At 39.5% G+C, this 22185-nt stretch overlaps 1 protein-coding gene across 1 annotated transcript in view; it reads left to right on the forward strand.

Moving 5' to 3' along the window:
- Window positions 1–22185, forward strand: part of LOC311289698 (NACHT, LRR and PYD domains-containing protein 3-like) — a 71825-nt gene that overhangs the window by 37163 nt on the left and 12477 nt on the right. Inside the window, exon 7 of the mRNA XM_084407922.1 lies at window positions 15529–15702. Within this exon, the coding sequence (XP_084264048.1) occupies window positions 15529–15702 (174 nt within the window). The remainder of the gene's footprint in view (window positions 1–15528; window positions 15703–22185) is intronic.

Raw genomic sequence — 22185 nt, forward strand, 5'->3', positions numbered from 1 at the left:
CATTGGTTGTTTTCTTGATTGACACTGGGCTGGCCCAATCACAACTTTAAAGGGGTGATGAACTGAGAAATCAAAGTTTCCTTGAGCTTTTGACATATAAGAGATCATCATACTATAATAATATCCTGTAAGTTTCAGAACTGAAAACTACCTTGTTAGTCCAATAAAAGCTTTTATAGACATCAGGCTCAGCAAACGACTCGTTTTTCAAAGTGGGGAACTATGACGTCAAAGAGGATAAAACACCGCCTCCACAAAAGAAGATCAACGCCTACTTCAACACGGCCTGTTTAGCCCCGCCCACCGATTCGCCCTAACATGCTAAATAACATACATGATAATTGCTACCGGATCGAGCTACTTACAAGCAATAAACATGCTGTTTACTAAATATTGTGCAGTGCCTGTTTGTGGAAGAAGACAGTCTGCATAAGCTTCCTTCGGATTCCAGCATGGTTAAACTTTATTAAATCAGTCAATCACAATTTCCCGACACGGATCTGCCAGCAACATGTAAGTAACCATGTGTATTCTATAATGCCTGATCTGCGATCAGTGATTTCGGTGTAATTATTCAAGTTCAGATATTTCTCTTAAAATCGTTCAATACTGTTTATGCATCAGTGACTAAACGATCAACTTCACATAATTTCTCGTAGTATTATGAAAATAATCTTTTATTAAATTATATAATAAGTTATTAAATTATATAGCCTACAGAAAGCGATCAAAGAACGATCCCTTTCGCCCAAGCTGTCAATCAAACAGCACAGCGCGAGCCGCGAGAGCTTATCTGGACACTTACCAAACTCGTGATGAAATAATGACACTGTTACACTACACAACGAAGCTCTTACTGTGTACTCACATCGTGTTTGCATTGTGATTTGGTGTAAGCATTTGTGAGAGTGCAAAAATTGCGTTGCAATGATAAGATCTTTATTCACGCGATCAACAGACTGTCTGTCATCTGCTCAGTCAGTGCTCGTCATGCTGCAACCTTTCATGCGATGTAATAGATTTAAATATAATGCTTTAAACGATACTTTTCACGATTTGTTAATCTCGATAGCTGTAATAGTAAAAACGTAGTAAAAGTTTTCGAGAGAGTTCCTGTAATACTAGCTATTTCATATGCAAGCATGTCAGCCAATCACAGCAGTGGGCGTTTGCACTGCAGTCTCACAGCAGACACGCCCCTTAAAACAGAGCGTTCAAATCTGAGGCAGAAATCAGGCTTGGAAAAATGGCTTTTATTTATAAATTATGACAATTTTTGATGTAAAAATCATACTAACATTATAAGGGCACCCCAGGCAACATTATAAGATAATAAAACAATCCAGTTCATGACCCCTTTAAACGAGTGAGCGAGCGTGCAGCAGTGTCAGTGTATCTGTCAAAATAGTCAGCGAGATGGAGAAGAAACGCAAGGAATGTGCAGAGAAATAGCATGAAAAAATAAAAACAGGCCCTTAAAGCAGACACTGTAAAATGTGTCAAAATATATGTTTTCTGATTCTGACCTTCATCAGCTCCCGTGGCAGATGATGATAGTGACGAGGATCAGGAGAAAGATGAGAAAATGTAGAGCCTGCGGTAAGCAGAACTACTTTCAAAACACTTAGGCTATGTCATGAGTGTAGGAACCAATAACCCAGTTAGGCATTATTTCCACATCTGCATAGTTGGCGATTACCCCAAACCCCCCTAGAAGGACAGAGGTCCACCCACCACAGTTTTACCAAAAATCCTGTGAGAAACACTGGTATTTCTATGCCAATGCAGCTTATAGCTTGTTTTAGGATTCATCACTCTGGAGTATAGTTCAACTGTATTAATAAATGTCAAATTTTTACTTATTTCATCTGTTAACTCTCACTCGTTCCTATACTCACTCATTACATGGCATTAGTGGTTTTAAGGAATAGGAGTTGGTATGCATATATTTAAGGGCGTGCAAAGATGGGTGGTGTTTATGATCATATAGTGGGCCAGTCTGGGTCAAAATGGGTGAATTCATAATCACATTATGAAATAAATGTTTTTCTCCAAAACACATTGGCCACAATTATTGATACCCTTTTATTAAATAGCTTTTTGCAATCTCCTTTTGCCAAGATAACTGCTCTGAGTCTTCTTCTAAAATGCCTGATGAGTTTGGAGAACAACTGACAAGAGATCAGAGACCATTCCTTCATACAGAATCTCTCCAGATCCTTCAGATTCCCAGATCCATGTTGGTGCTTCTTCTCTTCAGTTAACTCCACTCATCAGGTCAGGGAACTGGGACGGTCATGGCAGAAGCTTCATTTTGTGCTCCCTAACACATTTTTGTGTTTTTGATTTTGATGTTTGTTTTGGATCGTTGTCCTGATGGAAGATCCAACCACGGCCCATTATAAGATTTCTAGCAGAAGGCGTCAGGTTTTGATTTTTTATCTGTTGATATTTGATAGAATCCACAATGCCATGTATCTGAATAAGAAGTCCAGGACCTCCAGCAGAAAAATATGCCCACAACATTAAAGATCCAATGGTATATTAAATTGTACACATGGGGTACTTTTTATCTTTGTGTGCACCAAACCCATCTAGCTTGTTTGCTGCCAAAAAGCTCTTTTTTTTTGTTTCATCTGACCACAGAACCCTGTGCCGTTTGAAGTTCCAGTCGTGTCTGACCACTGAATATGCTGGAGTTTGTTTCTGGATGAGCGAGGAGCATTTTTCTTGAAAACCTCCCAAACAACATGTGGGGATGTAGGGGTTGTTTGATTTTTTTTTAATAGGCTTTCTGACCCCAAGACTCAACTAATCTCTGCAATTCTCCATCTGTAATTATTGAAGAGTCTTTGGCCACTCAAACTTTCATCCTCACCGTCCATTAAGACAATATAGACACACTTTCTATATCTTTCCTGGCAAATTCATAAATGTGTCAGATTCAAAACACTTAGGCTATGTCATGAGTGTAGGAACCAATGACCCAGTTAGGCATTATTTCCACATCTGCATAGTTGACGATTACCGCAATTCACTAGAAATTTAATGAGAGGCGTTTGTAAACCGTGTTCAGACACACGTCTGAATCAGACACATCTTTCCTGGCAAATTTGTAACATCTTTAGTTGATTATAACTTCTTAATTATTGCCCTGATGGTCAAAATGGGGATTTTCAATTCTTTAGCTATTTTCTTACAGCCACTTTCTATTTTGTGAGCTCAACAATCTTTTTCTGCACATCAGAACTATATTCTTTGGTTTTACTCATTGTGATGGATGATTAAGGGAATTTGGCCTTTGTGTTTCCTCATATTTAAACTCCTGTGAAACAAGAAGTCATAGCTGGACAATTTCATGTTCCTAGTCACCCTGGCAGGCCCGGTTCTACGGGGGTGCTTGAGGGTGCTAAGCACCCTCAAATAAAAGTGAAAGCACCCTCAGATGAAAAATTATTAATAGCACACATAAACGAGATTTTGCCGAAAATAAAACACAGACGGATTTCACACTCTTGCCTATAATAGGATAACCTACACAAAACAAATAAATTAATAAAATTAAACAAATATATATATATATATTAAATAAATTATTTCGTTATGCTTTCATGTTTAATGCATTGTAGTTGTCCTTTCGTGATCGCGATACCCAAAAGGTGAAGCTGTCTCTTTAATTGCCCACTTTGGTTGCGTGCGTGCTTCCCGCTCAGAAATTTTGTTAGCTGACTTTCTGAGACGGGGCTTTAGGTAACGTAAAAATAAGTGTCCATTTTTAATCATCATGGACATAAGAAAATGGCTCAAGCAAGCCGTTTGAAGGAAGGTTACAGTACTGAATATATTTGGATTAGCTTCTTCCTCCTCCTCCGAATCACAACCTGTAAGTATTATTATTAATAATTGTAGCATGCTCAATAAGTATTTTGTGTAACGTTATGTGTGTTGTGTAACGTTAAGCTAGCGCAGCTTCATGGTCTTTTGCTGTCAATTGGTTTGAACTGCTTGTTGTTGTTATTGGAGTTGTCATAAAGAATATAGCAGCAATACCTTGGTGTAATAACGTTACTGCAGCAGTGCTTTATCAATATGTTTGCATAACGCTAACAATGAATGACTGATTGGGTGTTGATGTGTTGTCATGGTTGTCATATTGTACAGACCCGGCAGTCAGCGCTAGTGCATTATGGGTAATTGTTTGTTGGGAGTTGATTTATGCGTTATTACAGCAATATGGTTGGGGTTTGTGTTAGTAAAGTTACGTGTGTTTATGTTCAAGTTAGGTTGGATGTTCTTGGTACATTTTCTGCCTTGTTATGTAAAAATGTGTCTCTCACCGTCATGGAGAGAGACGTGTGTAAGGCAGTGACTTTTGGCCATTCCAAGAGTGTTCAATTGAAGTTGAAGCTGGTTACAACAAGGGTATCTCTACAATGTAGGTAGGCTATATATGGCATGTTTTGATATTTTGCAAAGTGAAGATTGCTGCTTGTTTACATGCTATTCTATAATTTACTGCCAGATCGTATATTGTTTAACATAACAGCAATTACAGTAGTATTGTTGTATACAACATCCCCAATTTTGAGATAGGCTACTATTTTCAGACTGATGACTGAGCTATTTCCTACGATTATGTAAGTAGCACCCTCACTATATTCAGAAGCACCCTCAGTGATTTGGTTCTAGAACCGGGCCTGCACCCTGGTGTGCTAAATAAAGGTAAATATTTATGGGAATATACTTCAGAGATATTTTATTCATAAAAAATTCTAGGGGTATCAATAATTGTGGCCGACGTGTTTTGGAGAAAAACATTTATTTCATAATGTGATCCTAGTCAATAAACTAGTCAATAAACCTAACACTGACATGCTCTGTGTTTCAGAGTGAAGCATGGCACTGTATTCATTTACACACGAGCAACTCATGATCCTGTGTTTTCAGTGTGTCAGAGTGTCTCAGTTCACAGTAAATCAGTGGTCTCAAACTGAGCTCCTGGAGGGTCACTGTCTTGCAAAGTTTAAATCCAACCAGCTCCAAAACACCTGCCTGGAAGTTTTTAGTAATCCTGATGACTTTGATTAGCTGGATCAGATGTGTTTAATTCGGGTGGAGCTAAACTCTGCAGGGCGGTGGCCCTCGAGGAACTGAGTTTGAGTACACTTCAGTAAGTTCTGTTTAAATGAGTTTGGGCCACTCATACTGTAACATGGATCTGAAAATTTAACAATTCTAATCCCAAGTTTGTAATGACAATTGTGTATAAATCTTCTAAAAAATGAAGAAGCATAAAGGTGTGTCATTGGTGTTTAATTGTAATCAGCTCCCTGAGGTTTTCTGCTAAAATAAAAGCTTTAGTTATTTTAAATTTGAAGATATTTGACATCCGGCATGCAGTTGAGTGAGTTAGGCGCATCCGGGAGCTGCTCCATAATGTCATTTTTTATCAATAGTCAATGGGAACATTGAATATCCTTAATACTTTAAGATGACGTCTACAACGGTAGAGAACCTTTGAATGATAGCTGGAGCTTGTCATTATCGCTGCAATTCCTAAATCTAAACGTGCTGCTCCTGATGAAGCTGACGATGCTGATAACATGGTTGTGGCTGCTTTGGGGTTAACACCAGCTCTTTTAAAAGAGATGCTTACCACAACAATTCATGAGGAAATCGCATCTCTAAGGTCTGAGTTCCTCGCTGAAATTCTTCTTTGGCTCGATTCAGCTTATGCAGCTTCTCTAGATCCTAAAATTTACAAAAAGACACTCAAATTTCAATCTGATTTTAATATGATCAACTAATCAGGCTGAAAAGTTATTGCTGAAGACTAAACATGAATTTTTTTGAGTATGGTGACAAGCCAAGTAAACTTCTTGCGCTTCAGTTGAAGGAAGCTCCGCTTTCCACAGAGGAGATAGTGCTAGCAATCCAGAGTATGCAGAATGGTAAGACCCCTGGGCCCGATGGGTTCCCTGTGCAGAAAGATGTTTTCTCAAACACTTAAAGATACAATATGTAAGATTTTTGTAATAAAATATCCAAAAATCACTTGCACAGTGATATATATTTCCTGCAGTTGTGTACTTACAATATCCCAAAAGTCCACAAAGATTCTTAATTTCAGAGAAATTCCAGTTTTAAATAATGGTCCGTGCCGGAAAAAAAAAAGTTGCCTGTCAATGACACAATATCCGCGCTATCCTCGGTTTCCGCAATATCACGTGGACAAATGCGGAAGTGGTGGTTATAGCTGTTGTGTATGTCACAGGTCGGGATGGGCCAAGCCGGACTGCGCCCACCCCTGAACCAGGTCCACCCTGAGGAGCGTGTCAGAGACGAGACGGAAACAGAATTCAAGGGAATAACAGTTCTTTTTATTAAAGTTAAAAGTAATTTGAATAACCTAAGCTAAAATCTTCCTTTCCTCTTCTTCCCCGGAATCGAGGCAATGCAGCAGTCTCCGGGGCCCACTCCCACGTCGATACAAGGTTCGCAATGGCCTGAGATGGATCGATGGATTTCCACAGGTGTGTATGCGGTCGGGGCTGTTCCTCTTCCCACGCTGATGCAGGGTCCGCAGGGACCTATGACGGACAGGTGAGTTTCCACAGGTGAGTAGACAGTCGGGCTGTTCCTCTTCCCACACTGATGCAGGGTTCACAGGGACCGACGACAGACAGGTGAGTTTCCACAGGTGAGTAGACAGTCGGGGCCCTTCCTCTTCCCACACTGATGCAGGGTTCACAAGGACCGACGACAGACAGGTGAGTTTCCACAGGTGAGTAGACAGTCAGGGCCCTTCCTCTTCCCACACTGATGCAGGGTTCACAGGGACCGACGACAGACAGGTGAGTTTCTACAGGTGGGTATACAGTCAAGGCTAATCCTCTTCCCACACTGATGCAAAGTTCACAGAGGCCTACGACGGACAGGTAAGTTTCCACAGGTGAGTAGACAGTTGGAACTCTAGGGCTACAGCAGACTCGAGTCAACAGGCTGAACGGAGCTTCTCTAGGACAGACAGTTAGAACAGACAGAGTCAGCTTCAACAGCAGTATATAGGCCTCACGTGTGTTGCCGGGAACAGGTGACTCCACACCATGCAGATGGGCCGGGGGCTATAGCAGACTCAAAGGTGCAGGCCGAGCGGAGCTTCTCGTGTGTTGCAGGGGACAGATAACTTCACACCATGCAGATGGACCTGGGGCTATAGCAGATTCAAGTCGCAGGCTGAGTGGAGCTTCTCTAGAACAGACAGAATCAACTTCAACAGCAGTATACAATTCTCACGTGTGTTGCAGGGGACAGATGACTTCACACCATGCAGAATGGACTTGGGGTTGTAGCAGACTCAAGTCGCAGGCTGAGGTGAGCTTCTCTAGGACAGACAGAATCAACTTCAACAGCAGTATACAGTTCTCACGTGTGTTGCAGGGGACAGATAACTTCACACCATGCAGATGGACTTGGGGTTGTAGCAGGCTCAAGTCGCGGGCTGAGCGGAACTCCTCTAAAACAGAATCAACTTCAACAGCAATATACAGTTCTCACACGTGTTGCAGGGGACAGATAACTTCACACCATGCAGATGGGCTTGGGGTTGTAGCAGACTCAAAGTCGCAGGCTGAGCAGAACTTCTCTAAGACAGACAGAATCAACTTCAACAGCAGTATACAGTTCTCACGTGTGTTGCAGGGGACAGATAACTTCACACCATGCAGATGGACTTGGGGTTGTAGCAGGCTCAAGTCGCGGGCTGAGCGGAACTCCTCTAAGACAAACAGAATCAACTTCAACAGCAATATACAATTCTCACGTGTGTTGCAGGGGACAGATAACTTCACGCCATGCAGATGGGCTTGGGGTTGTAGCAACTCAAAGTCGCAGGCTGAGCGGAACTTCTCTAAGACAGACAGAATCAACTTCAACAACAGTATACAGTTCTCACGTGTTGCAGGGGACAGATAACTTCACACCGTTCAGGTGGGCTTAGGGCTGCAGCAGACTCAAAGTCAACAGGCTGAGCGGAGCTCCTGCTAAGACAAACAGAATCAAGATTGCAGATAGAGTGTGCAGTCTCACGTGTGTTGCAAGGGGGGCAAACCTTCTCACCATACAGGTGGGTTGACAGGCAAGTAGCGAACTTAAGTCAACAGGCTGGACAGAGCTTCTTCTAAGACAGTCAGAATCACTACTTCAAAACAGAGAGGTTAGTTTGACTCACAGATGCTGTTCCTTCTAGTCCTCAACAGATGGGGCCGATCAACATTATTAAGCTCCAGTTACTGACAGTAGACCAGCATGGCACATGGGGAGTGCACGGCAAAAGAGAATAAATCTTCCACACACACACGGCAATTTCACTCCAAACATGCAACGTGAGGGGGGAAACGTCAATTTAAGCACTGCAATCCACTTCAATAAGTGCAGATAAGGCCAGCACTCACCCAGGGGTCTCCGTGCCACAAGCAACAAGCTCCAATGTTGGGAAAAAGATGTTTCAGGGTTTTCCTCCACAGACATAGACGGATTCACATCACCGTTCCAACACGGGGGAAGAGGGCAAGAGATCGAACATGAATCAGTATAATTCACTCAGTGACATTTAGATAGCACAATCAAAGCACTCCAATCCACCTCAAATTCAGTGTTGAAACATGCAGGTACGAGATACGATGGTCGATTACTTATCTCTCTCCCTTCCAGGCAAACGGTGTGTTTTCACAACTCTTCCACACTCCTCGAGTCCCCTCCAGCAGCACTTCCCTTTGCACCCCACAATTCTTCTCTGCAACACTCAAATAGAACGACTTCTCACGGGAGAGAACCAACGCAACAGTCTCTCTTCGCTGGCTTTTTATATCCTTCTCAATGCCCACATAGCTTCGTCATGGCTCTAGATTAATTCCCCACACCTGATGTCGATTTCCTCATCCCGGTTGGCAAGGCAACAGATACACACTTACACGGGGGGTGGTGTTTCCTTGTTATTATACCGGAGGGGACACAATTGCGGCGAACTTTAGTTCCGCCCTCATTTGTCACACCGTGACATGTACATCATGGATCACGATTACTCTTTGGCGAGTATTGAAACTCCAACAAAACGTAAGCGTCGATATGAGGAGACACGCAGAGTTTGTGACAAGCGGAGGTATCCCTGCTGAAAAAAAAATGTAAAAAAAATAAAAAATTATATATATATATATATATATATATATATATATATATATATATATATAACAAGGATAAATATCGGCGTGGCGTTTTCGAGATGGAGAGAGCTTCGTGGCGAACTTGGGCTTGACAGAGACTCTGCTCTCGCGTGTGTATTAATAGACAGGTAAGCAAATCTATGTTTTTTTTGTACAAGTAACGTAATAGTCATGTACAGTACAGATGATTTTAATAGATATGAATTACACCATATTCTTGTACATTTTGTCACTTTAGCATTTTTATCAATGACGTTACCTGTTAGATATATGACGTGACAAATCATAATGAATATGTTGATTCACCTCAAAAACTATCAAGTGATCGTTATGCTGATGAAATTTCACAGTTATATTTCTCTTTGTACTTCGGCAATTGCCTTTTATCACATGTGGTGACCAAGATTATGGCAGTGCAATTAAATACAATTGACTATGTGGTGTTAAAAACTATTTAACCATTACTTGCAAATACTGTGGGTTCGTTCAAATTAACTTTTAGTACGATTGTTTTGAACACGTAAAACAACACGGCATTAACCATAAACATGTAAAACTGTGCAGCATTAATCCACCAAATCATTTGACAAATATCTGTAACAGGATGATTTAGCATTGCATTTCGCGTTCATTGTAGTTAATTCATTACGATGACATAAAATAGTGTGATCACACGTTAAGGTAATACAAAAACTAATAAATTACCTAATCCATTATCATGATTTGTTAATTCCATACATCTCTGGATGGTGAGAACGACATCTCCCAACGTTCCACTCTCCTTCATAACGTCATCAAGGTTCGCCTTAGTTATTCTTTGGAAACTGCGCCCTCTTGCGGCGAAAAATCGTACATATTGTATCTTTAAAATGCCGCTCCCTAACATGTTATTAGACTAATAATGGCTGCCTGCCTCCAAACATTCGTCATTCTTGTATTTCTTTGATTTTGAAAAAAGACAAAGACCCACACGATTGTGGTTCGTACCGGCCAATCAGTCTTTTGAACATAGATGTAAAGATACTGGGTAAAATGCTTGCAAAGCGTCTTGAGTTGATTTTACCGGCAATCATACACAACAACCAAACTCGTTTTATTCAAAACAGACTACTGTCTCATAATATAAGAAGGGCATTGAATATAATTTCTTCCTCTAATTCTCACCCATCAGAGGCTCTTCTGGACGCAGAGAAAGCCTTTGATCGGGTGGAATGGGATTACCTTTTCTATGTGCTACAGAAATTCGGTTTTGGCAACACATTCGTATCCTGGATAAAACTTTTATATTCCTCCCCAATATGTTCAGTCCGGGCCAATGGAGTATCGTCCTCTATTTTCCTCTTGAAACGTGGCACTAGACAAGGCTGCTCACTTTCACCTTTGCTTTTTGCATTGGTAATTGAACCCTTGGCAATTGATATTTCTTCGCTTGATCAGATTCTTGAAGTAGCCTTAGATAAAAGGAGTGCATTGTCTATGATATACAGGCTGATTTCCTCCATCTCCACTTCCTCTCTCTCTTTTATTAAACAACAGAGGGAGTCGGATCTATGCCTCACATTTGATGATGAGACCTGGAACCAGATCCTGTCCCGTGTTCATACCTCTTCTATTTTTGCTCGTCATAGTCTTATCCAATTAAAATGTATTCATCGAATTTAGTGGACAAAAGTGAGTTTGGCAAAAATCAAGCCTGGTGTTGATCCTCTCTGTGATCGTTGCCATCAGGCTCCTGCAGCTGTGTTTTGGTTAGGTACATCCTTAACTTCTTTTTGCCTATCAATCTTTAATTGGTTTTCTTCAGTGACAAAGAGACAGATTGAGCCTTGTCCTTTGGTTGCACTTTTTGGACTTTCTCCAAATGTCACTGGCTTGTCTGGAAATGCTTTTGCCTTTTCAACATTATTAGCTAGACCGGCCATTCCCAAACTGTGGTCCGTGAGGGTACTGCAGGTGGTCCGTGGAAAGGCAAAATAAAATATAAAATAATATTTTTTTTTACCTTCATTTTACCAGGAAATTCTAGGGCCCTATGATTTCCGTGATGCGGAAAACGCGGACGGAGGTAACTAGCTCGTCATGGGGCCGTTCACATGCCGTGTCTTTTGCGCGCTCAAGTTCGTTATTTCAAATGTAGGCGCGCGGGAAGCGCGCTCGTAATTGAAGCGGCGCGCTCATTTTTTCCAGGTGCAGCGAGATGAAAACGCCTAAACTTTTCAGAATGCCGCAAGCGCAACGCAGTTCATGAGACAAGAAACAATATATCAACTTCACCCTTTCCATAACAACATTGAAAGCTCAGTCAACATAAAGGATGGGGGTACACCACAAACACTACGGGTTTTTTCTCTTCTCCGTAAATAAATCTTTTAGCAGAGCTATAGCAAGCGTTTTTCGGTGGTGGAAATCTATTAGCTACTAAAACTTCTTTGTCGTTGTGGAGAGCGCAGTGGTTGCATAGCAACGACAGACGCCACGGGAAAATCGGACCGAATTTTACTAATAAAAGATAAGCTAATATGCATTGTATTTGTAAATGTCAGTATCATTGTAAATGTTTATCTTTTTTGACACATTCTTTTTATAAAAATGATTTAAAGGTTTAAATATGCGAGGTTTATCTTTTTATAAAACATTCTTTGTGAAAAATTATTTAAAAGCTAATTTAATCTTTAATTTAATACTCATCAATCCTACCTTGTAACTGTTATTTTTGGCCAGAGATTTGTTGAAGGTTTGGCTGAATTTTGAAGAATTTTGAATGTGCTTGCTGAATATATGAACAGTTTAAATAAAAAAGCTGAATTGTGAGTTTGTGTAAGTACATTTTTAAAGGTCAATACTGCTTAGAAGTGAAAAGAAAACTTATATCCGAAATATTATTTCAGAAATATCTGAAAAATCCGAAAGGGCAAAAAAAAAAAAAAAAACGGAATTTGAGAAAAAATAAAACGGATTTCATAGGGCCCTAAAATTCCCATAAAAAAGTAAAAAGAATATGTAGGCCTACATTGATATAAATTTTAAATTAAATTGTCAAGTTATTGTGTGATTACTAAAATAGGCTAGTGGCGCTCGGCCGTGACATTCAAGTTCAGTGCCGTACAAAATGGATCGGTGGATAGCAACAGATTCTCTGAAAAGAAAAGAGGCAGAGGCAGAGGTTACCAATAATGAACAGATTGACAGTGAGACGGAGGCATCTACGAGCCAGATTCCTCATAAAAAAAAACAAAGAAAAGGAGGGTGAAGAGAAAATACTATGAAAGCTACTTAGCATTAGGTTTCAGCTACACCGGCCCCGAAGACGAGCCGTTGCCCGTTTGCGTTTGTTGCTACGAGGCACTGGCTAACGAGAGCATGAAACCATCAAATCTTCGCCGGCATCTGGAAACCAAGCATGGGGAATTTAAGTCCAAGCCAAAAGCAAGCTCCAGGAATATCGTACAAGCAAAAAAGTAATAGAATCGACATCTGCAGGTGGCGCTACTGCTAAAGCAGTGGAAGTCTCGTACCGGGTGTCCCGAATCATAGTGAAAAAAGGGATGCCACATACACTCGGGGAGGAGGTGGTGCTACCAGCAATTAAAGAGACTGTGGGTATCATGCTGGGTGACAAAGCACGAAAGCAAATGGACTTAATTCCTTTATCAGACAACACTGTGCAGCGCAGAATCGAGGAGATGGCCAGCAATGTGAACGACCAGCTAATATCGCGGATCAAAGCCAGTCGATATTTTGCTCTTCAGCTGGACGAATCCACGGACATAGCGAACCTCGCCAACCTGCTCGCCTACGTAAGGTATGAATACAACGGAGAAATAGAGGAGGAATTTCTCTTTTGTAAACCTTTGCAGACACGCACAACCGCAGAGGCCCTTTTTGACATGTTGAACAGTTTCATCACAGAACATGAGATTGATTGGTCAAGATGTGTGGGAATAAGCACAGACGGGGCAGCCGCCATGGTAGGCCAACACAGCGGCTTTGTTAAACGTGTGCAAGCAGTTGCTCCGCAAGCGAAATCTATCCACTGCTGCATCCACAGAGAGGCTCTCGCAGCCAAAAGAATGCCACCTGATCTCAAAACTGTTCTGGATGAAGCAGTAAAAACTGTCAATTTTATCAAGGCCCGTCCACTGAATTCAAGACTGTTTTCAGTTTTATGTGACGAGATGAGCAGTGAGCACCGACAATTGCTGCTCCATACCGAGGTCTGGTGGCTGTCAAGAGGGAAGGTGCTTGCACGGCTTTATGGTTTGCGAGATGAGGTGAGACTGTTTCTACTTGACACCAAGTTCGACCTTTCTGGTCGATTCAATGATGCAGACTGGCTTGCCAAGTTGGCATATCTGTCGGACATTTTTGAGCACTTGAATGGACTAAATAGGAGCCTACAGGGGAAGTCGGTTACTCTTTTTCATACGCAAGACAAAGTTGAAGCCGTAATTAAGAAGATGGGGATGTGGGAAAGGCACGTGAAGGAGGCAAACTATGACTCATTTCCAAATCTTTCTGATTTTTTAGACAGCTCAGACACTCACCTTTCAAGTGCTGTGCAAGATGATATCAGACAACACCTGCACCTGCTGAAAACTCAGCTACGGATTTATTTCCCAATCCCCGACACAACAGCGAATTGGATACGAAATCCGTTTGCCACCCTGGATGACTACATCCTGACAAACCTCACCTCCAGAGAGCAAGACAGCTTGGCCGAACTGTCCTGTGACAGTGCTTTAAAAATGGACTTTTCTGAGAAATGCCTGCCTGCTTTTTGGCTGAAAGTTGCCACAGAATACCCCGAGCTGTCCGACAAAGCCATGAAGTGGCTTGTGCCTTTTCCAACAACTTATCTCTGTGAATCAGGATTTTCATCCCTGGTCATGTTGAAGACAAAATATCGGAACAGACTTAATATTGAACCAGACCTCAGATTGAGGCTGTCATCACTGGAACCTGACATCCAGAAATTAACGTCTGCAAAGCAACATCATCCATCTCATTAGGTGAGCATTTATTTAGTTGTTAGCTTGTTTTTAATATAGGCCTATATTAGACAGACGATAAAAAGAGGAAGGGAAAGATGTGGAGGGGGGCAAAGGATATTAAGTTCATATCGGGCTGGCAACTCCAATGGCTTTTCCTTTTGACAACTTTTTATTTTATTTTATATATTTTATTTTATTGATGGATATTTCATGTGTTGCTGTCTTTTGTTTAATTCATTTTTTAATTGTTCGAAATAAAGAATTCGTTTGTTCTTTCGTTCGTTTATTTATTCATTCATTCATTCATTCATTTTTAACCTGGAGTAGGTCTACTGTGTTTTCATTAAATATGTTCTCATAATCACATCACACGCATAGCCTTTATAGGCAATTTATATGAAACGAAATGTTTATAAATGGAATGAATAAGGCCTGGTATTATTTTAATTTCCAGTTAGTTTCTTGATCTCACGTTTCTGAAATGTTTTGCGGATGTGCTGTTAAAGTGGACTTGTAAAACTCTGAAGATTAATAATCCCCTAAAATCGCCAAAGGTTTTGACATGTTGACTATATCCAAGTGTTCTTATTACTGTATAGATTTCATATTACTCCATTGCTATGGAAATAAGCCCGTTGTTCAAATGAATCATGCCCTCGGGCGCTTGAGTAAGTAAATAAATTAAATATGTGGCAGCCGTTTTGTGCAGTAAACTTTCTTTTAACAAACCTGTTGTACTGATGTGATGACCAGTTAAAGTTTTAGTGCTAGTAAGCCTATTTAGAGGTGCAGATTAATTCAGGTAGGACTGTGTGTAGACATTTTATTATGAGTATTATGAGGTGGTCCGCGAAAATTCTTGATTACAAATAGTGGTACACACACACAAAAAGTTTGAAAACCCCTGAGCTAGACAGTGCATTCTTCTGCTATCGAAACAAAATCTCCCTCAATCTTCTGATGACTGGCTGAGAGATGTTATGAGCTTCATATATTTTTCACTATTCTCCTGTATATGTATCCTGGTATTATTGTAAAAGTTCAATAAACAGATTTAAAGATATTTAAGGGAAATGAAGAATTTATTAGAATTCATTGTAAATGAATGCATTTGAAATACTTGCAAATAATAATTTATTTTTAAATATGCATACAGTCACAGTTTTTTGTATGACTGTTAATGTTTCTTGTCTAAATGTAAATGATATATTTATTCTTAGATTCTTTTGGGAAACGCAGCCAAGATCAGTGTGTGATAGTAACGTCTGATTGCCAAACTAATGTCATGTGGACTGTTGCTGTATGTCTTTGTATAGATTGTCTGGCTGTATGGTGACAGAGGAAGGCTGTGGTTATGTGTCTTCAGCTCTGAGTTCAAACCCCTCACACCTGAGAGACCTGGATCTGAGCTACAATCACCCAGGAGATTCAGGAGTCAAGCTGCTCACTGATAAACTGGAGGATCCAAACTACAGACTGGATAAACTCAAGTATGTAGAGTATGAAGAGTTGATTAAACAACTCCAAAAACACCATTTCAATCTTCACTTATTACTCACATTACTACATTTACAAATGTTCTTATTGAGAATTTACAGAGGTTTAGTTCTACAGTAGTTATGCTGAGGGGCTATTGAATGCTTCATTCTGATTGGCTGACGAACATTATAAGGTGTGCAATTATTTACAGTAAACACACAGGTAAAGTAGTTCTAGGCAGGTCTTGACTGCATTACAGTTCCATATCACTTTGCAAAATTATTTCAGTTATTTCAGAGGTCCTGACAGCATACAACAGCAAAACAACCAAAACCCAGAAAGACAAAGAAAATATAACAAACAACAGGATATTAATCACAAACCATTTCCATGATTTTCCTACAAAATACATTTTGATTCACTTTATCCCACTCTGTTGTCAGCGCTGCTCTGCGATTTCATCAGTAAAATAGTTTTGCAACTTATGAAGTATGTCTGAAAGGGGGCCTGTGTTAGGTGAGGTCCAGTGGTGTGACGCATGTGCACATACCCAACTTTTCTTATTTCAAAATATATTTATTGGCATTTTGTGCAGATACAACATCTTGTATATATAAAAATTAAACTAACCACAGCTCTGCATTTCTCTCCTCTGCCCTTAATGCCCCAAGTACAACCACACTACACATACAATACAATACATATGACAATAACAATAAAAATACTATAAGTGTAATAGTTAAACAATACAATAAGTGTACATAATAACAAAATACAATGCAATATAAAGAAAAGGATTATATATATATATATATATATATATATATAGTTTATCCTCATCTGCATTTTCAAGTGCAAGATCAATGGTATCAATATCATTTACAAAGGTTTCCATGTTTTATAAAAATAAAAAAAAACCTTTCAAAGAATTTTTTTTCCAGCTTTAAACACAAGATCATTTCTTTTATCAATCTATCATATGAAGGAGGGCATGCATGTTTCCACTTAAAGAGAATGAGTCTCCTGGCCAATAGTGTAGTGAAATAGTGGCAGCTACTAAATTGATAGGGAACAATTAGCTCTTTTGAAGATACAATTTATTACCAGAGTTTGCCAAATAGCTCAAATCTCGAGAATTTTTCACCAAAAAAAAAAAAGAAATGCTGCCTAACACTCAACAATTGCTTTTCAACTTTGTGAGTTAGAAGTAAGCTATACTTTGAATGAAATTGGAGACTTTTTTTTAATAAATTGTGGGAGATGGGGTCAGAGAATATTGGAGCTGCAGTTTAGAAAGTTGGTCAGATATTTCTGCCATCCTGGCATTCTCAGATCTCCTCAACTGACACACATGCAATTATTAGTCCATGGATGTAGGCTTTGAATGCCTCCCACAGTGTGATGCTGCTAATAGAAATATTGTCATTTATTTCAAAATATATATTTAAATGAGATGTGAGGAAATATTTGAAATTGTTATCAGAAAGTAAATGTGAACTAAATCTCCATTGTTTAGAATAAGTTCAGGCTTGTGTAAACCTTAAATCCAAAGAGGTGGGGGCATGATCGGAGATGATGGTGCGTTGAAGTCCTCCTGGGAAGTTCGTACTTACGAGGTGGGAAGTTCATGTTTACGACGGCACTGCGTTCAAGGCGCTTTCCTCGGAGTAAAATGGCAGTGTACTTTCTCTTAATTGATTACACAAAAATACAGCAAGGCTCTTAAACTCTATTTCTAGAAAATTAAAAACAAAGAAATGTGCATCAGGTGTACTTTGGTTTTTTATGTTTTTAATTAATTTATGAAGCCACTGCAAACTTAATCATTACATATTACATTGTTATAATATAATGCCATCATATTCTGTGCAGGCAATTAGCTTACTTCGCTGTAAATAGAAAAGCCTGACAATATCACTGCTAAATACCTATAAGTATTGTGGTATTCCACCATGACCAGTGGCACGCCCACAACTTGTAAATATCGGGGCTTAAAGAAAATCCAGAGCTTCCCACTCGTATTTACGATATTGTGGTGGCATTCATGTGCGTTCAACTCGTAAATACGATCTTTACGAGATGACTTGAACGCACCATGACTATACTATGATAGTCGCAAGAATTGACAGTGTATCATTCTATCATCCAAAAGAAAAAATATGTTATGAACGCTGAACATGCAAAAAGAAAGAGAAGACTTTACTAGTTGGAAACCTTGACCTCCAGAGATTTGACAGGCCAATCTGTTTAGTTTAGGTCTCTAGAAGTCTGGCAGTTGGAAGACGATGTGTTTTGAAGACGACCTGTCCAATATTGTATTTTGAACCAAATTAAAATCTCCCTTTATAACTATGTGATGACTATAAAGATTAGAGAGTATAAAAAAAATAAAAAAAAATAAAAACTGTTTGTAAAATTCCAGGCACAATAAAATAACAACCATTTGGATCTGAGATCAATGATTCAGGTTCAAAAGCAATGTTCTTATGTAGAAGAATCGCTGTCCCTCTTGCCTTCAAAGCAATTTATGGTGAAAACAGTGACCAACCCATGTACACTTAATGTGAGAAACATCCGAGGTGAGAAGATGAGTTTCTTAATCTAAGTCTCCTCTTGAGGGACTGTAAATGTGAAAAAATGTTTTGTCTTAATGACAAAAGAAAACAAGATCCATAATAAGACCAACACCAGTTAGCTGGTCCTTATACCCACCCCTGCTCTCCCTTTAAACTAACCACCAAGAACTTGCATATGCATATCTCTGGATACCTTGTCTTCCTATTGAACCCTTATTTAACCCCCTGGGGTCGGCGGTATCGCCGGCGATACCAGCTCGCTTTTTTTTTTATCAGTTCAAAAGAGATTCATTTTGCTCTGTTGACTTTGATATTACAAACAAGTTTCACACATCAATCGATTCTGTTAAATGTGTATTATTTTTGTGTATACTCACAATAAAAACAAAGTGTTGTGCTTTTTGCCAAATAAAGAAAAATAAACACGAAGCGAGTTCTGCCTTCTCTCTGTCAGTGAAGTCCATTCTGAAACGCGTCCAAAAATGAACAATAACTCAGCTGAATACTCAGTCAAACAGACATACAGACACACAGACATGAAGCTTGAATTCTCTTCTTTTAAATTAAGTAATTTATATAAAAAACAAATATTCTCAGTTCATGTAATCTATAAGAAAAGAGCGAGATGTCAGTCGTTCTAATCTCATCTAATTATTTTTGATGTGACCACGCCTACGGAGAGCGCACGCTATTCAAACACAAATGACTGAGGCAATCCACGCAAACCTGTGAACGCCCCCATATCAGCTCGAGAAAACACAAGTTTATTCAGATCATTACTTGTTTACACCGTCTCGCAGCGCTGTGAGGAATAATAATAATGGAAAATGTACCTCAGAAGTGCGGGTATTTCGAGGAGCAAGGATCCGACTGAGCTGAGGAATACTGTAGTATGTTTTTTTCCTTCTCAAGTGAATCGCGTTTCTGTTTGTGAATGAATGAATGGCAGAGATGCGCGCTGTTTACCACAGCTCGCAATAACACGCTTTCTGTGTGTGAATGAATGATGATGTTTTAGCAAACTGTATTGCTATACTGAGATGAGTAAAAATCGACTGAAATATGTTGAAATAAAATGTAGGCTATTTGTATAAGCAACGTATTAAACTGCAAATTAACATTTATATGCCCTAATATTTCATAAAAACAACGTTACAGTCAGGCGAAATATGAAAGACAACATTTTGTTGACTAGATTTGGGTACAGTTTTTACTGTAGAATATACTGCCACATCAAATAAGCTTTTGTTTAGCAATTTCTGACAACACAGCTGACACAGGTAAATACACGTGCTAGAAGAGTTTTTGTTTTGTTTGTTTCTGGTCCCGCTTCGGATGCCACGATGCCATCAAGCGGTATCTCTGGTCGTAATCAGTCCTTCACTGACCAATCAGCATTCATTAGCAGAATGCTAGCGTGTTATGGGCCACAACAACTCAACCTGTAAGAAATCGAAAGGACATAAGTACTCGTTCGTTCGACTTTCGACCTATAACCGAATCTGAGATTTCTCAACGGCAATCAGGTGAAAGAGACAAATTTAGCCTTCTAGCCCCATAGACTCCCATTCATTTTGCACTCATGGACAATCGCCCCCAGTGGAACTCTGGTGGAACTACAACCAAAATTCGGTACAATAGGACTTAATAGGGAGTGGGCAGGCTCTCCGTAGACGGGCTCTGATTATAGCTACTACAAGCCAGTCCCAGAATGAGCTTCCTTCAGACGGGCCGTTTCGGTGTCTGTAGCTTTAAATGCTAATGAGGAGGAGAAAGGCGGCGCAAGGTGGAGGATGGGTGTGGCCTTGACCATCTTGCGCAACGGTACCATGCATGTTTACGTTGGATATATTCCAATGGCACGAAGACATGCAGTCGTTCAAGCATTTCAGTTTGACCCAGAATCTGATCCAGATGGAGAAGCAACGGATGAAGAAGTTGCAACTCAGCGGCTCCAGCAGGATGTTTCCGAATGGTTAGTTTAAAATAACAACAAGGTCAAATTAGTACTCAATTTATTACTTTGTATATGTTACATGAGCAACTTGTAAGAAGATAGAAGATAAGCATGTTTAGTGAATAACATTAATACTTAAAATTAGATCTATGAAACGACAAAATGATATTACATAATTTATTTGTTTACATAATTTATATTTCATATATCTTAAAAGTAATATATATATATATATATATATATATATATATAAAATTATATTGTGGTATACATCTGAAACAGACTTATACAGATGCAGTGCAGTGCAGCTCTATAAATAAAATTTGTGTTTTTTTAACAAAAAAAATCTAATTATTGCTTCTCTCTCACGTGCTGATAATTAATTTTAAAACCGGTGTTTATTGCTGTGTTAGCTGTTTAAGCTGGAGATAGCATGGGGGAAAACCAGTTTTTTGTGCCTAGATGTTCTAGTACCCAGAGATCTGTAACATCTGTAAATTTATCTTATTACAATTACATCAAGCTCTGCGATCTTGAAATGCAGATATCGCGTGCCATATAACCAACAGGAAAACGGTTATCCAAATAACAAAGAAGTGTACAACACTCGCGTTACAGTGTGTGTATTCACACACATACTTGATGCTGTCTACCTTTACATTAGCGCAAGTAACTGCATAGCTAATGTTACAGCCACATTCTATGTGTAACAAGCTAGGTAACCATAAACAGTAAAGCAACACACTTATATATCATTAGTTGACTTACTTGTCCGAGGTGTATAGCTGAGCCAAAGAGAGTTGGTACTGATCCAGACTTTAGTTTCAGACGTTCAGCAAGCCCAGCTCTGTATTGACCCAAGTTGAGGAAACAGTCGTCAGTGAAATGTTTGCCGCAGACATGCAAAACTTTGGGAAGTTGAGTTGGCGCATTTCCAGAGAAAATGAAATTAATCCACTGATTCTTCTGGGGCTTGGATGAAGGAACTAAAAAAGGCTTCGGTGTTCATTTGTACATCCAATTATTGAGCGATTATTATGCTTCGCTCACTCAAAAGCCATGATATCGCTTGTGGACAAACTGAAATCGCGCGCACGCGTTCCTACTTCCTAGCTCCTTTTCTCATGGGCGGAAAATATTCTCTGGGCGGGCAAAGCGGAGAAAGGGGAGGTAACATTTCTCCTTATAATGTCATAAGGAGGAGATTCAAGATCAGCCCGTTTAAGCTTCCATTTTCTCAAAGGCAGAGAAAGATAGCAAAAGCTCGATTTACACCGATTAAAATTTCTAGAAACTTGGGGACCATATAAAGGCTAGAGGAACTCATATTAATGTTAGAAAACCTCAGAAAGTGAAAATTTCATGTCATGGGACCTTTAACTAATTATTTATGAAACATGACTATGCGTTCATAAATGATTAATAAGTGATATGTTAATTATTTTATGTATGTTTTGTAGATTGAGTTATAAGTCATTTACAATTGATTAGTTAATGATTAACTAATCATTTACAAAACATGACGTGCGTTTCATAAATTGTTACTTTTTTGTATGTATGTAGCCATTAGAGGGTGCAGAACGTATTGTAAATGCCTTGAATACACGTACAGATCATTTGTAACAGGTCAGAAAGATCTACGAATGATGTGTAACACATTTACAAGTGATCAATAGTTTACACTTTAGATTAGGGGATGCAGAAAGTGTTGTAAATGATTTATTCATGCATTTACACATCATCTGTAACAGGTGTTGAACACTGTAGCGTGTACTGCAGTGTAAGTGCTGACTGGTGAGGGTATAGACAGCTGTCTTGTGTAGTGTAGTGTGTACTGCAGTGTAAGTGCTGACTGGTGAGGGTATAGACAGCTGTCTTGTGTAGTGTAGTGTGTACTGCAGTGTAAGTGCTGACTGGTGAGGGTATAGGCAGCTGTCTTCTCTGAAACACATGGAGTCTTT

This window comes from Rutilus rutilus (genome assembly GCF_951802725.1).
Source record: "Rutilus rutilus genome assembly, chromosome: 4".
Lineage (NCBI taxonomy): Eukaryota > Metazoa > Chordata > Actinopteri > Cypriniformes > Leuciscidae > Rutilus > Rutilus rutilus.